General features: G+C 39.3%; 1 protein-coding gene across 7 annotated transcripts in view; it reads right to left on the bottom strand.

The window, feature by feature from the left end:
* Positions 1 to 16,628, bottom strand: part of Musk (muscle associated receptor tyrosine kinase) — a 75,747-nt gene that overhangs the window by 46,287 nt on the left and 12,832 nt on the right. For all 7 annotated transcript variants that reach the window (XM_038347843.1, XM_038347844.1, XM_038347847.1 and 4 more), the window contains exon 5: positions 15,925 to 16,066. In XM_038347843.1, coding sequence (XP_038203771.1) covers positions 15,925 to 16,066 — 142 coding nt within the window. The remainder of the gene's footprint in view (positions 1 to 15,924; positions 16,067 to 16,628) is intronic.

Genomic DNA, 16,628 nt, shown 5'->3' with positions numbered 1-16,628 from the left:
ATTCCCAGCACCCACATGAGAGCTCACAGCAGTAACTCCATTTCCAGGGGATCTGATGCCCTCTCTGGCCTCTTCAGATACCAGGAAAGCATGTGGTACACAGACAGACATGCAGGTAAAACACCTAGATACGTAAAATGCGTTTTTAAAATTCTTTTTTAAAAACAAGGCAAAGAGATTACCACAGAAGGAACTAATGAAGAATATGTTTAAGAGATGAGAAATTGAACATATAAAGAAGAAAGAACCACGAAGAAGAAATAGTGTGGGTCTAGGATCCGGTGTCTCTTCTTAGCAGGAATATTAACTATGGCCTGTAAAGCTACTTACTTTTGAGATTACACAATATTAGATAAAGGGTAGGATGTCTGCCCTGCGTGCGAAGACTGGAGATGCTAGGCTGTGCTTTTGAATCTGCTAAGCACCCTCTCTGTGTTAAAAATGTCCGAGTCATCACCAAAGTAGAGCATGATAACTCTGTTGTCAGCATCAGCAAGCTGCGTGGAGTCGGGGAGAAAGAGGGGGAAATAAGTTCAGCAGAAGGAAAGGTTGGGATAAAAAGGAGGCAGACAAAAGAAATGGAAAAATTAATATAACACACGGAAAAGATAAATAGAATCCTGAGGGTGAGGCAAAAGGATTGCAAGTTCAATGTCAAGCTGAGCTATCTAAAAAGGCCTCATAAATTAATTAATTGGTTAATTAACTAGATCTAACAAATATTAGAAATAAGTTTTTTCAAATAAAGTATAAGTGACTAAACTTCTCTACTGGAAACAACCAATTCTCTTGGACTGGATTACTTTCACAAATCAAGCTATCTTCTGCTTACTTCATAACAGAAAGATTAGAAATGAAGCAATCAAAGACTACAAAGCAATGGGAAAACCTCAAATCAAAATGTGTCAACCAAATTAATATCAGATATGAATATAACAATTTACGGTAACAAATAATCATAGGGAGAAAGAGCAACATTGCCCAAAGGTTGAAAACACAGCTTATAAAGGGGATTTAGAACAATAATGTACATCCATTCAATAAAATAATAATTTCAAAACATGTAAAGCTCAAACTGGTGGAATTAGGAGAGATCACTATCAAATGATGCTAACCGAAGCCTGTTAAGAGTTGGCCCACCAAGGGCTAAAGGACCTATCTTAGATGGCAAGGTCAACCTTTAAAAAGGAAAGTCACATTTTTTTAAAAAAAAATCTAAATGAAGGAGAAAAGAAACCTGTCTCTTCTACTCTTGTCCAAGTGCAATTTACTTTTACTTTTCTGCCACAGTATAAATTTATGGACCATAAAACTAAAATAGAAAGATTATAAATGCTACAAAGCAGCTTCTCAAAATAGCAGGTTGCAAAGTCAAGTTCCCCTGGTCTCTATGCACCTTCCAAACAGAGCTCCGAGCCATTCTGTTACATGGTGAGGCTTCACATGGTCATTGTATTGAAGATGAAGATCAAAGAAAACTTCTAAAGTACTTATCCAGAAGAAATAAAAATTATCCCACTCATGTAAAACACTGGGATTTTATTTGCCTTTTAAAAATATCCTCTCCTTTGAAGACTGTCTTTTCGGTGCTGCTTCGTACATGTTTGTAGTTTCCTCTTCAGTTAGTGCCTTAGGGAATCCTGACTCTGGTACCACAGCTCCACCCAACTCCGGAGACTTTGCTAAGGACAGACTCAGAAACCGGGAAACCACACTCCTCACTAAAATAGTCTTCTTGCATTTATATATGATACCCTGGGAACCACCCCAGTGGTGGATCTGAATTTTAATCTTAATTTTACCGCTCGCTGGTTTCTTTGATCTGGTTCTTGCTAGACTTTACAAATTTCAGGTTTTTTTCCATCCAGAATAAGAAAATGGAGTGACTGACTCTCAACTCAGAATTGTGAAAATTAAGAGTCATGAAAAGATGGGAGATATTTGTGGGCTAATGAGGAAGTTTGAGGGAGGGAGTGGGGATATATATGACCAAGAAACATTGAACACATGTACAAATTTTCCAAAAGTATTTTTAAAGATATAAAATAGAGATCGGAACTTAATGGAGGGAAGGGGGAGTGTGTGGAGGTCGGAGGGGCATGAGAGGGAGTGCTGGAATGAGTGAGGTGACCATAATAGAGTATAAACATGACAAATTTGTAAAAGAATAAATGAATAAAATATTGAATTTTAAAGGTTAAAATTTTAGTCAGGCAGTGGTGGTGGCACACGCCTTTAATCCCAGCACTCAGGAGGCAGAGGCAGGCAGATCTCTGTGAGTTCAAGGCCAGCCTGGTCTACAAGAGCTAGTTCCAGGAAAGGCTCCAAAGCTACAAGAAACCCTGTCTTTAAAAAAAACAAAACCAATAAAGAAAGATAAAAATTTCACAGAAATTTTAATAATAATAATTCAATAAGAATAATAAATAATAATAAAGCACTGTTGGAAGATACAGCTACAAAGTATGGGAGGCAAAGTTTGAAGCAAAATTTATATTATCTATCATCTATCTACCATCTATTTCTATCTATCATCTATCTGTCTTTCTATCTTCTATTAGCTTATTTATCTATTATCTATTTATATCTATCATCAATCATCTATCTATCTATCTATCTACCTACCTATTTATCTACCTACCTACCTATCTATCTATCCATCCATCCATCCATCCATCCATCCATCCATCCATCCATCCATCTATCTATCTATCTATCTATCTATCTATCTATCTATCTATCTATCTATCTATCTACCTGTCTGTCCGTCCATCCATCTATCTATCTATCTATCTATCTATCTATCTATCTATCTATCTATCTATCTATCTACCTATCTATCTCTCATACTCTTCTGACACATGAAGGCTGTTCTGTCCCAACTTCATTTCTAAACTAAGCTATCTAGGAGAGGAACTACTTTGTGGAAAGACAAATTCATTCTATAAACATTGATGCTGAACCAGGAATGTTAATCTCTGTAGGGTGTTTGAATCTCTTCTAGAACTGTGCTTTCTAAGAATCATTGAAATGGAGATGTCTCTTGGTAAACAAATGCTATCAACAGCCCAAGGGATCGTCTTACTAGCTTTTATGTATTTATTTTTCATTAATTGAACAAAAGGGGGTTGAACTCTGTTTCTCAATAGATTCTGCTTTTGTTTTCCAATTATTAAAAGAAAATCTGGAAAGAATAGCAGACTTTCAAAAAACAACAACTGTGTTCTCTTTTTGACTCTTGGGAGTAAAGAAAAGACAGAGGAACCTGGTATTACTTTCTGTCTCTTTTGAAGCAGGGCAGGAGCATGCATGAGGCCATCCCCACTGTGACTCAATCCCTGGAGGAAGTGGAACCAAAGCACCGTCCTCACCGTGACTCTCTACACCATGTCCCCAGAGGAAGAGCTATCCACCTCATGAGAACAACTCTGTTGTAGCTGGCATCGAGGATATTTCTGTGGCCCTTATGATAACATTTTCCTAGCTCATAAGTAAGGATTGGTGACGAAGGATGAGAAAGAGATATTTACCGAGTTGAGTCAAGCAGAGCCTAATGAACTTCACTTGGTTTTTGTTCAGGTTTATCTGTAGATAGTACAGTGATGAAAAAGAATTTTCCTTTCATCAAGTTGGTCGTGAAAATATCTCACTTTAACCACTGACTAATAAAGACTTGGATTTCAGCTGCAATGTACTTTTTAAAAGAAATATCACCTTCAGCTTTGGTGAGAAGAGATGCTAAACTGGCTAATTACAGGAAATCCTTCACAGGCTGCCATTCTAAAACTTCTGCAACTGAAATAATTTTCAATTTACTAAAGCTTTGCATACATAGACAATTCCATGTGTCATTCACCCAACTTTTCCTAATCTTGTACAGCCGTGGCGGGCATAAAAAAAAGTTTAGGTCATCTATCAAGTTTGCTTGTTGATTGAAGTTCAGAAAATCAATTATTTTCTTTAATTTTTCAACCAGAACTTTTAGATGGAAAAAGAAATAGGAGCCTGGCAGCCTTAACCTCCTTGGTCTAAAATACCACCATAGTGCTCTGGCTTACTAAATGGCTTGGACTGGTAATATCTGTGACTTTTTAGGTGGGATTCCTAGGGTCCAGTAGGGCCACCTGCCTCCAAACTGTAAATTACCACACTCACATCATCATTTAAAAAAAATATGTTTGATGTGGAATGGAATCAAAAAGAATCTCAGGGAGAGCCCGATTCGAGTTACAGGGTACAGTGTCTCCTGCAGCACCACTAATAGATGCTTCACAATCTCTCCTTTCTTACTACCCTCTGAGTATGGTTCAGAGTCAGGCTCTCCGTGTGCATGACAGATATACATTCCCCACCCCGTCCATCTTATATTCCTCTCTCCTTGAGGTGTGAGCCACACAACAAATGGCCCTTCATCAGTCAAAGATCCACCGAATCCCACCTTTCTGAATCTCTTAAGTTCCCATGACTATCACTCCCTTTGGAAGGATTGCAGACAGGAAGCCACGAGGTGCAGGTTAGAGCTTGCATATGACCTCTGTGCTAGGAAGTCCACCAGTCTGTGATGCCGTTAAGAAGCAGTGAAACTTTCAGGAGGTGGAAGTTGACAGAAAGAATTGGTCACTTGGACACACCCTTGGCACCCAGTCTTGGCTTTCAGGCCCCTATTGCACACTCCCTACATGATGTATTGTGCTGCCCTAGACTCAAGACACAAGGCTAAGAGACCATTGACAAAAATCCTTTGAAACTCCTAGTCAAAACAAGCAACTCCTTTTAAGCTGTCACGTTGAGCATTTTGTCACAACAACAAAAAGCTGACTGATACACATTTTTAAAAATATCTTTCTAAGCTATCTCATTACATCAAACATAGTAAGCACTAAACAAATATAATGATTTAAAATTGACATTCATGTATTACTACTTGTGGGTAAGCTATTGATACAAGTAAGTGATTAAAAACAATCAATATTCCCACCAAGACTTTGGGGCAAATATCTGTTTTTATAGGGAACGAAAAATGATACAAGTTTGGGAAACACAAATTGTTTTTGTATTGGTGTGTTATATATATTTCTTTTTCCATAAAGGTTGTCCCCACACAGCTCCTTTCCGGTGTGCTACTAAGGACCCGTTCCTATTTCAGACACCTCCTTCAATGAGCTTTCCAACACCACTCATCAGAGTGGGGCCAAGGCAAGGGTATAATCTCTAACAAGCAGCAGGCATGCAGGTGCAAGGCAACGCTGATTGAGGATGGATTTATGTTCTTTGGAGCCCAGATGAGCAGTTGGGAATGTTGACATTCTGTTTATGAAACATGAGAAACGTAGCCAGAAGCTTTCTCTGGATCGAAGTCATCCAGCTTCATAACAATGCTCACAGCAGACAAGAATTCTGAGCACCACTAGAATTTATGAAGAAGCTGCCGCGCTCTGTGCTCTGTTCCTCTGAAGAACTCTGCTCTCAGGATCTCCCTCCCTTTTCTACACACGAAGAAATAGACTTTCAAAGGCCAGATAAGTTATTCAAACTTTTGTAACTAATAAGTAGAATCAGAATTAACACCCAGGTCCAACCAATTAGTATGCAATCCCACCAGAGGACTAATCTACGCTACTTCTGTACGCAAGAAGAAGGAGTCACAAATGGGTAGTGGAAGATGTACTAGAAAAACAGGACCTCATTCTATTGTGAACCTTGGTGTCAAGTTTCTCTCTCTACAAATTAACTTATTTATTTGAGCTTATTTCGTAAGGCCGCCATTCCGGTTGTAAAGATTACAATTTTAATAGACTCAAACTTAATAAAGATGGTCTCCATTTTAGATAAAAATCTCTGTTTTGCCATTGATGGATTATATTGTTTCTGCCTCAAAGGTAAATAAATAAATAAAATAAAGGGTTATCATTTTAATACACAGAAATACATATACACAGCCTAGGAATTTTCACTTTCTGTGTATCAAAATGATGGGTCTCATTAAAACTTCCTCCAAGTAGAGACCATTAATTTCTGTTTAAAATTAATTATTTTCATTGTAAATAATTAATAAATAAAAAGCATTGCACAAACCATTTGCTTGCTTTCAAGCCTATTTTCTTCAGATTAGATTCAAAGGGTCTAACCATCCTTCTGACTTACATGGTTATTGTTCAGCACCGTAATTATTAATGTGCTTTCTATTCTTTGGAGTCTTTAGTAACATGTCTACAGGACAATTATAGCATTTTTCACCTAAAGTCTTACAGAACTCTAAGATGCTACACATATGTCCAGATCAGAAGGTCAGACTCTTCTTGAAGCATGCACCTATCAAATCATGCAGATTTAGTTTGGCCAAAGATACCCCTAGAGAGAGCAGAGGCTGATAGCTTTTTCTTTTGTTTGATTTTAAAATGCAGGATATACTCGTGAAAGCAAAAGCAAGCCTGTTAGTGGCATCAAGCAAGAAGAGCTGATGTCGGGAACAGGACCACTGCACATCTATTAAAACTGCAACCACTGAGACACAGCACACATGGGGTTAAATACCTCTCTCTGTGGCATTTGTCATATTAAGAGCTGTAGCATAAACAAAGGAAAAAGCAAGTCAAAATGTGGTATAAACATTACACAATTGCTTCCACTCTTGTAGATGCAACAGTATAATCTGATCTCCAACAGAGGAGGCGGGTTGAAGTCTAAGGCTGTGAAAACAGTGCTATTATATTTATTAAAATAAACTTCAGAAACATGATAGGTGATCAAGTGATTGGAGTGTTGGTAGATAAGTAGATTGATGACATAGATAGATGATGGATGGATGGTAGATGGGTGGGTGCGTGGGTGAATGATAGATAGATAGATAGATAGATGACTGATAGATGATAGATAGATAGATAGATAGATAGATAGATAGATAGATAGATAAATAGATGATAGATAGATAGATGACTGATAGATGATAGATAGATAAATAGATGATAGATAGATAGATGATAGATAGATAGATAGATGATAGATAGATAGATGATAGTTAGATAGATAGATGATAGATAGATAGATAGATAGATAGATAGATAGATAGATAGATAGATAGATAGATAGATAGGTGGGTGGATAGATGGATAGAAGGTAGACAGACAAGCAGACATCTTTTTTTATTTAGTTTAGGAGGATCTACTTAATTGCTTGCAAGAACTCTCATGAAGGCAGGTTTCTAAATAGACTCAGCCAGCTGCAAGCAAAGCCTTTCAGACTGCAGGAGAACTGTTGATGGCCCTTGGGTGTCTAGACTAGCAACAGACACTCATGTCCTGGAGCCACTTAAAATTTCCACACTGCTCACTTTCCCTCCCTGCTGCCAACATTCCTATTCATGTTGAGATAAGATGCTGCTTTTCAAAGCCTCATGGAAACAGGAGATGCTAAACATTAGAAAAGCATACAGCAGCCCTCTACACAAAAGGATTCAGTGCGCATTCTTGCCCATTTCCAACCCCCTTCTGGCTTTCATTTGCCTCTTTTGTATAACTATCCAGTCACTTCACACCATGAGATCTCCAGGAGTTCTCAGGCAGCTCCAGCTTCCTTTCAGTCCAAACTTTATTTCTCCATGGCTTAAAATGCCAGAAGCAAGCCAAGTCGTAACTGATAAGGCAGTCACCAGGGATCTTGGCACATTACGGCATCCGTCTATTTTAATTTGGGTCTTGAGATCTCTCCACTCATTTCGTATTTCATCAAACAGGACTCATACGGATGTGATATCTACATGAATGCAATAAGATCTATATTCAGTGCCAGATAAGTAAATCCTGCAATTCATGATTAGGTCAAGAGCACAAGGAAAGGAAAGGAAAACAAAAACAAAAATTTAAAAAAAACTTGCATTGTAGCAGGGTTGTTCCCAATGATGAGAAGGCTTATAGCAAAGACCTATATGAACATAAAAACAAGACAAAAAATCCATCATCATACTAAAAATGGCTCAGTTATGTAGGATTAATCACTAGTGATTAAATTTATTTTTAGAGAGCTTTGTGCCACTGGTTAAGAACAGGGGCAAAGGGGCAGAAGAGATGGCTCGGGGGTGAAGAGCACTTGCTACTCTTGCAGAGGACCAGGATTCAGTTCCTAGCACCTAGGACAAGTAGCTCTCAATTGATTGTAATTCTAGCTGTAGGGGATCTGACACTCTTTTCTCAACTCTATTGTTACCTGCAAGCCTGGGATGTATACACATATACATATGCACATGCGCGCGCGCGCGCGCACACACACACACACACACACACACACACACACACACACACGCACACACACAATCTTTTTAAAAGAAGAATAGAAGAAATTCAGTCTTGCAGTGTGAGTTTTCCCCAGTGACCGTATGACTTTGAAAGCCAGCCCTGCCATTCACATCAGTACTTTCCACTGTCATCTTTCTGGGTCAGCAAGTATCTGCCCCCTGCCCCTGGCTTTAGAGGTGCTCAGGAGGAAGCTTTCATGTATACAAGGAAACACTTTGTCTCACTCTTGGGGTGTGAATCGTATCTAAGTAAATGAAGAGCCTATTAGATAGGCAAGACTTGCCCTTGAGAAAAATGTTCCTACTCTACAGCACTGGAAAGTTGTCTCTGATTTCAAACTAAGAAAAATAACATATGGGTAACAATTTTTTGAGGAGTAGAACTTTATATATGGCATCATTCTATTGGGGGAAGCGGGATTCTTGCTTCTACCGGAAGCACCCGTATTTATTGGTTAAAATAAGCAATGACGAGGAGAAGGATAATTCTAGTCTGAAAGAAGACAGCTTTATAAGCTAGCATGTTTAGCTTATCTCTGTCTGATAGCTGCATATTAGTTCACATATTTGGAGATAGTTAAGTGATGTAGGAGGGTCATCTGTCTATGTGTTACTTGTGTTTATTGGTTAATAAAGAAACTGCCTTGGCCCTTTGATAGGACAGAAAATTAGGTAGGCAGAGAAAACAGAACAGAATGCTGGGAAGAAGGCAGTGAGGCAGCTGCCTCAGGCAGATGCCATAGCTCTCCTCTCCAAGATGGATGCAGATTAAGATCTTTCCGGGTAAGTCACCCACCACTTCGTGGTGCTACACAGATTACTAAATATGGGTTAAAGCAAGATGTGAGAAGTTAGCCAATAAGAAGAGGCTAAAACTAATGGGCCAGGCAGTGTTTAAATGAATACAGTTTCTGTGTAATTATTCTGGGGCTAAGCATAGAGCTATTTGAATTGTATAATCCAAGTAGCTTCTCACATAGTTCTATACAGGGACACGCAGGCTGTTAGCTCTAATACACTTTTACTCCAGCATGTATCTTATAACATGAGATGGATGATATTTGGCTTATATATGTAATTAATTGATATTTTCAAGAATATGTCAATTCCAGGGCAAGTACTTATTAAAGAATAAAAATAATATAGCTTGCAAATAATTGTGTATTGTTTACTATGTATTAACCTGTATCAACCAATGCTCATGGCAATTTAAGATGTCGGTGATAGTTTTATCTTTATTTTAGAGATGGGGAAAATGAAACTCAGAATATATATGACAGATATTCTTAGACATAAAAACCTATTTCACACTGGTTGGTGGTGCTGCACACCTTTAATCCCAGCATCATCTGGAGGCAGAGACAGGCAGATCTCCCTGAGTTCAAGGCCAGCCTGGACTATAGAGCAAGTTTCAGGGCAGGCTCCAAAGGTACACAGAGAAACTCTGTCTCAAACAACAACAACAACAAAAATTTATTCAGTCTTTGTAAATGGCTGGATAGAATTTTATTATAGCGTCCTTTTTATTGATATGCATTGTAATTATTTTTAATTTTTGCTCTTATATGCAACTTTGTAGCATCTCAAACATACTTTTATAAACTTTTATTTAGACAAGTTGTCCAAATTTAAATTAGGAAGACAAATCTGTATACATCTTAACAGTTGATTTTTTTTTCCCACCACACAGCTATCCCAAATTATCAGCTAAATTGAAAGTGATTGCTCAGTGTGTTATTCTTTACACACAAACTGTCTTTTCTTCACCATGTGGGCAACAACTAGCTTTTGCTGTTTTATTATTGTATGTCTAGATAAAGCTGGCCCGGCTGACAGATGATGACTTGATGCTCACGGCCTACTTCAGGGTTTAAGGCTTCTGTTACTTCTGATACATCCCAATCATGTTCTTGAAGAGTGCTTTTTAAACGTTTTTCTGTTATCATAGTTTTCAGTATCTCTAAACCCATTTCATCTTTTCCATCTTTTTCAGTCTAGTTGCACTGGCATCTGAATTCAAAGTGGTCTCTTAAGTGAGTAAACGATCTCTTTGTGTCTACTGTCATCCCTCTCCTATCAGATTTCAATCTCATCCATTATAGTTTCTCATTTATTAAAGTCATTTTCTCAAAATTGCCTTCTTTCTTTCTTTCTTTCTTCCTTCCTTCCTTCCTTCCTTCCTTCCTTCCTTCCTTCCTTTCTTTCTTTCTTCTTTTCCCCCCCTCTTTTTGGTTTTTCAAGACAGGGTTTGGCTGTGTAGCTCAGGCTCTCCTGGAACTCACCCCGTAGACCAGGCTGGCCTCAAACTCAAAGAACCACCTGCCTCTGTCTCCCCGAGTGCTAGGATTAAAGGCGTGCGCCACCCCTGCCCTACTCAAAATTGCCTTTCATCTTCCTCAAGCACTGTTTAATTCACCCTTTGAAAGTTTCAGACACGCATAGAACACAACCTGCTCATATCCATCGTCACTCCTAACTCCACATCCTCTTCTTACTAACTTATGTTCTTATTTCGCAAGGGGTCCAGTCAGTGATACCCTTATTTGGATGGGTGTGAGGTCACCCACCGAGGCATGACCACTCTCCAAAAGAAAGGAGTCTCCCTGTCTCCAACAGCCATGGACTGTGACTGCCCACAGCTTCTCTGCGGGGATGAGGCGTCAGAAGTCTCCTCCGGGTTGGAATTTTAAACTGGAAACATGCATTTCTTTTTCTATTCCTCCTTTTGTGTCTTTGACTGCTTTGAGCATATTTATTTATGTCCCCTACTGTTGTTCTGCTGACTGATTCCCTTTTTATTGTGCCCACTCAGGTGAGTCCCTTCCCACACAGCTGCAACTCATGCTGAGAATGCGCCATTACTGTGTTTTCAAAATATTGGGTCCCTGGTGTAAGGCACTTCCATTTTCAATATTTCCATTTTCAATAATTCTATTTTCAATATTTCCATTTTCAATATTTCCATTTTCAATATTTCCATTTTCAATATTTCTATTTTCAATATTTCCATTTTCAGTATTTTTTTCTTGTTAAACTTTTCACACTTACTCTTTATGTTAATTTCTCCCTCCAGGAATCCCCAGACTGAATTGCTATAACAATTTAATATCATACCTCTGTATTGTGAGTGTTTAATATTTGTTTCTAAGAAGACTTTTTTTTACTCCCTTATAGTTATAATTCAGGTAAAGACATACAAATTTGAATTTTCCTGGCCCCTCTTAGCATCGCTATGCTTCTCAGTCTTAAGCAAGGGTCTCAGTGTTTGCTTCTAATTTCCATGGTCTCCTCATCTCTGTGGAGGGAGGGAGATGGAGACAGGTACCTCACCCATTACTTCAGAACAATGGGGAAGCTGCTCTGGAGCTTACAAACCAAGTTTCTCGATTTCTAATAATTTATTGTGTCTGAATATTTACATTTCATCCCCACGAGTCGTGTAGCAAATCCTAAATGTCTAACTTTTGTAGTAGGAAGACTTTCATGTTATCTTATCTGTCCTATTGCTAGAGCTGTAAGATTTAAGCCAGGGTTTCAACCCTCATCAATTTGGTGTTTGGATATTAAGCTACATGAATTTCATGCATAAAGATTCTGGGACTCAGGGCTTCACTCTCTCAGGGAATATTTTATTTTTCCCTATTCTCCTTTCCGCCAAGATTCCAATACTCATGCCTTGTCTTCAAACATAATGTAAACATACTTTTCCTGAATGTATATCTGTAGAGTAGATCAAACTTCACGTCGTTGTGGTGAGGCTTGATTTGGCCATGCACAAGACGCCCCTCCTTCCATGTTCATGATCCTGTCCTCGGCTAAAACCTTAAAGTCGCTCCACAACCCCCTGTTTCCTTCTGAGTCATCGTTCCCATCCCGCAGCTATTTTAAAAATCTTTCCACTCTCCTTGTCCCTGCCTCCACCCCATGCCCGCCTTACAGAGGGTAACCTACAACCTACTCCCTAAAGGAAACAGAGACCAGGAGAACAGCCTTCTTAAATACAATATGCCTGGCTTATTAACAGATTCGTGTGGGAAAATGACCCCATTTCCCTTCTTCCTCCAAGGAAGAAAATGTTCTTCCCTAAGAAGAGCAGCTGTATAATGTATCATGGAAGCCTAGACACTGCAGAAAGGAAAAGCGGGATTCTATTAATAATTATTCCAGGACAACAGGTGTGACCCAGAGCTGTCCCGGGAGGAACAGAACATGTGGTCATATAAAGTTTGTAGTTCCACCTGCACCCTGGATGCAGTCCCTGTGTGTGCCACAGTACCATGTTCCTTTGACAGTGTCCCCTCCTCTGGGTGGTCAAATTTCCCTTCTTACGCTATTTTAACACGGTCACTCTTTCTAGCCGCTCCCTGCTGTGACTCCTCACATCTTTATTCCAGGATCATTGAAAAGCTTGTGCCCCACCTTCTCCATTTTTTTCTCTTTCTGCATTTACAGGATTCTGGATTCTTCTTTCACTTCCATCCTGATGCTGCTCTAGACAATATCATAGAGAACCGTCTTATCTCTTAAGAGAGGAGACAGCATTCAGTGTGCCTCAGTTTCTTAGATACTGCCAACTGCTGTAAACAAGCCACCCTCACTGTTCCTTGATATCCTAGAACAACACAGTATAGGACCATCCTGTTTTGACAAGTGCTCTGAGTGGCAGGCACACAAGGACCCCTACGAGAAACATTGAGAGCAATAGTACATTTTAACATTCTAGCCATCCTAGCCCTTGAAAGACATATACCCTGGACCAGCTTGAGTTTCATCAGGAATTCTGCATGTCACATATGGTATCTTTTGACAGAACGTCAATATGGTGGCTTCAGTGAGACTGTCCCCATAGGCTCATACATTTGGATATGTGGTCCCCAGTCAATAGAACTGTTTGGGAAGAATCCAGAGGTATGGCCTTGTTGGAGGAGACGTGTCACTGAGGGTTAGGTTTTGAGATTTCATTCCCAGTGTGCCTCCTCTGCCTTCTGCTTGTGAATCCGCATGGGAACTCTCTGCTCTTCCTGCTGTCCTGCCTCTGCTTCACCATCGTGGACTCGAAGCTGCTCAAACTGTAGCCAAATTAAATGCTTTCTTTTATGAACTGCTTTGGTCAAGGTGTTTCGTCCTAGCAACGGTAAGATAACTAATTGAAGTAGACTCTCTTTGCTCTGTTGCTTTAGACCTGGAAGCCTGACGATGGTAATTTAGAAAGAGAGTTTTACATCCCACTTGACAGGGTATTTCTTTTCATATTTTTGATGGCAGCTTTCCTTGCAAGAGGCTACTAGTGGTATGTCCATCCGTAGTTAGCATAAAACAACCTCAAATGGCAGTATGGCGTTCTGCTTCAAAAGAGCAATCCCATAACTAATATGAAGTTATTAAGTGGTGGATACATACATTTTTTAGCTCCAACGGAACATGGCCCAGCCTTGCCTTCAGCCCTCACCTCTTCAGGACCAGCAGGCATTTGCAGGTATTTTGAGGCGTCTCCCAATCATTTTCCTATCACATGAGTTGCAGGTTGAACTGACTCTTCCTTGAGCAGGTTCTGTCTGAACTGTAACTTGTGCGTATGCCCAGCTCTTTGTGCGAAAGGAAATCAACTTCAACTTTTAGGATCTTCCTAAGCCAAAACATATTTTCTGTGCTTCTTATGTCTTAATGGCAATAAAAATATGAGAGATATCTTTTATGCTGGGCTTATTATGTGCTAGTAAAAGTATGCCACATTTTGGGGGTATCTTGGTCAGAAGGTCAGGAAGCAGAATAGACATAGGAGCTGAAATGATTTTTCTTACCAACTGTTAGAGAAGCTTCAAGTGTTAGCATGAGCTCTCAGCCATGACGAATCTTTATGAAACCTCAAGCATATGTTAAGATTCAAGACAAACAAGCATGATCTTCCCAGCACTAGGAAGGTGGAAGTGGCTTCCCATCCCACTGACTCACAACTAAGAGCCAGGAAAGAGTGGACTGTGTAACGCAGCTCCAGTGAATCAGTATTGATGATAACTTCCTCTGAGCCAATTTGAAGTAATTGTTTCCGCAGCTGGGAAGACGGGAAGCTCGAGTTTGATAGGTGGACAAGGGAATATTGCTGTGGATAGCGTTCATGCTACACCATTCTACAGAGTGTTCAGAGCAACCCTCGGTCTAGGCAGGAATTCAGGGTGTCTGAGTAGGCTTCTGAACACAGTTGTATTAATTTAGGTTTCACTGGGAAAATATCAATTGTCCTCTAATCTTTAAATAGAATTGATGATTTAGAAGGAATTAATTTATGCTAACTATATTGAAAACTATGCTAAGATATCCTCCTGAGAGATACATTATATATATGTGTATATATTATATCTATATTTTATATATATACATATATTATATATATAAGTTGCCATTTCCTAATGGAAATTTTATTAGCAGTTGGTGTAATGACACCATAAAAATGCTGCCTCGGCTGGAGACAGATATGGACAAAAAGGTCATTAAAGCTGTGTGAGAGAGGACATGGGGCAACTCAGGAAATAAAAATAACTTCAATAAAAACCGGAGTCAGAAAGGAAATTGCGGGAAAGGATAGATTTTGACCAAAGCAGAATGAGGTGGCTCAAAAATCTGGAATCCATAAAAGTCTTTGTTGATTTAATCACTGTTTCTGCTTGTGTGTCTAGTTCAACATTTCATCAGTCAGAGAAGGAAAATAAAAGCAGAGAAATCTATAGCCATCGTCTGTGAAGCGCATTCAAGGCCAGACTGCTGGATATAATCAGTTGCTTATTAGTTCCTTAAACCTGATTTTACAGAGGAAAGAAGTCAGAGCTCTTGACTCCATGGCTCAGAACAGAAAGCCTTAGGAAGGACTCCACCCCTGAGGTGCTCACATAGTCCAGACCTGCTGACGGTCCCCTCCCCGCCCCATTTGTTGAGATGGGTTTTTTTTTTTTCCTCACATAATACTTCTTGATTACAGTTTCTCCCCACCTCCCGTCCCATCTGGATCCTAGTTCCTATTTTTAAACCAAATGTGATAAAATTTTAGTTAAAGAGACAGATGAATAGAGCACTAAAATTTGTTTGGATTCTGATTTCTCAGTAAAGATTTTTTTCCTACCAATTTGTTGAATTAACTAGTGAAATTAACTAGTGAAAAGAAACACACTCACAAACAATTACTATGTTCAAAGCATTAATCGCTACATGATTCGCAGAATTAGGATCATATTTTATGTGTTTGATCCATTATCTTATTTTCCTTATGTTTTTGGTAAAGCAATTATTTGAAAAAATACTTTTTCCATCATCCTATTCTCTAGAAATCAAGTGCATTAAAACATAAAATTACTGTCTCAAAATTTATAAATAAGAGGTTTGCCCAAGCCAAAAAGACACATTAAGATGGTGCCATATTGTTTTATCATTATCATGAATTCTGTGTGCCGCAATGGTCAGACTTATCAGCAGTGGTGGCAATGGATAGAATCTGATCTTTTATGCAGGGATTTATCTTCTGACATCTCTGTTTTCATAGCCTTGCCCTCCGAGTTAGGAACCACAGCTTCCTACATCCCAGCTTTCTCAGTCTAAAGCACAGCCTCCCCAGCCGCCCGTGATGGAGGAATGCTGCCTCTTACCCTCAACTTCTAGCTTCACCAGCTTGGAGTAAGCTGTGCCCAGGCTGTTTTTTGCCACACATCGGTACTGTCCTGCGTCTTCCTTTTGCACGTTATGGATCCTTAAACTCCCCGATTCAAGAACTGCAATGCGGGAATTTTCCTGCCAAAGACAGGGACAAGAGTTTGAAAACAGCCTTAGTCAAAGACATGTTTGCCTTATTTCATAGATTTATCACTGCCCTTAACACCCAAAATATCAGCCTCTACCCTACCTACACATATTAATTCACTACTAAGACCATGAGAGATAATCTAAACTAACCACTTCAGGGATCTCATGAGATTGCATCCATTCCTTTCTTACCCTTCATCTCATTAAAACACAACACTGATCATGACTTACAAAAGTCATGCTGTGTGTGTTTGATTGAAAGCATTGTTCTTGGGGCTGGAGGTGTAGATTAGTGGTAGAAAATGTGCTTAGTATACACACAGTCCTGAAATCACCCCCAGAGTAAAACACAAAGCAAGGCAAGAATTTAATATATTGTTTTCAGTACTTCACCATACACCCTTAGGGTGGCCTTAGGAGAACGCATAGCCTTTGAGAACTTTAGAATTACTCTTTGGAGTTTGGATGTGACATTTATCTTCTCTTTTTGAATTCACTGTAACTTGAATAAGGCTCACAGAGTAGGTCATCTTTGCTTTTTCTTGTGAAA

Source organism: Arvicola amphibius, chromosome 11 (assembly GCF_903992535.2).
Source record: "Arvicola amphibius chromosome 11, mArvAmp1.2, whole genome shotgun sequence".
Classification (NCBI taxonomy): domain Eukaryota; kingdom Metazoa; phylum Chordata; class Mammalia; order Rodentia; family Cricetidae; genus Arvicola; species Arvicola amphibius.
The sequence above is the reverse complement of the archived record's forward strand: the minus strand, read 5'-3'. Positions and strand labels throughout refer to the sequence as shown.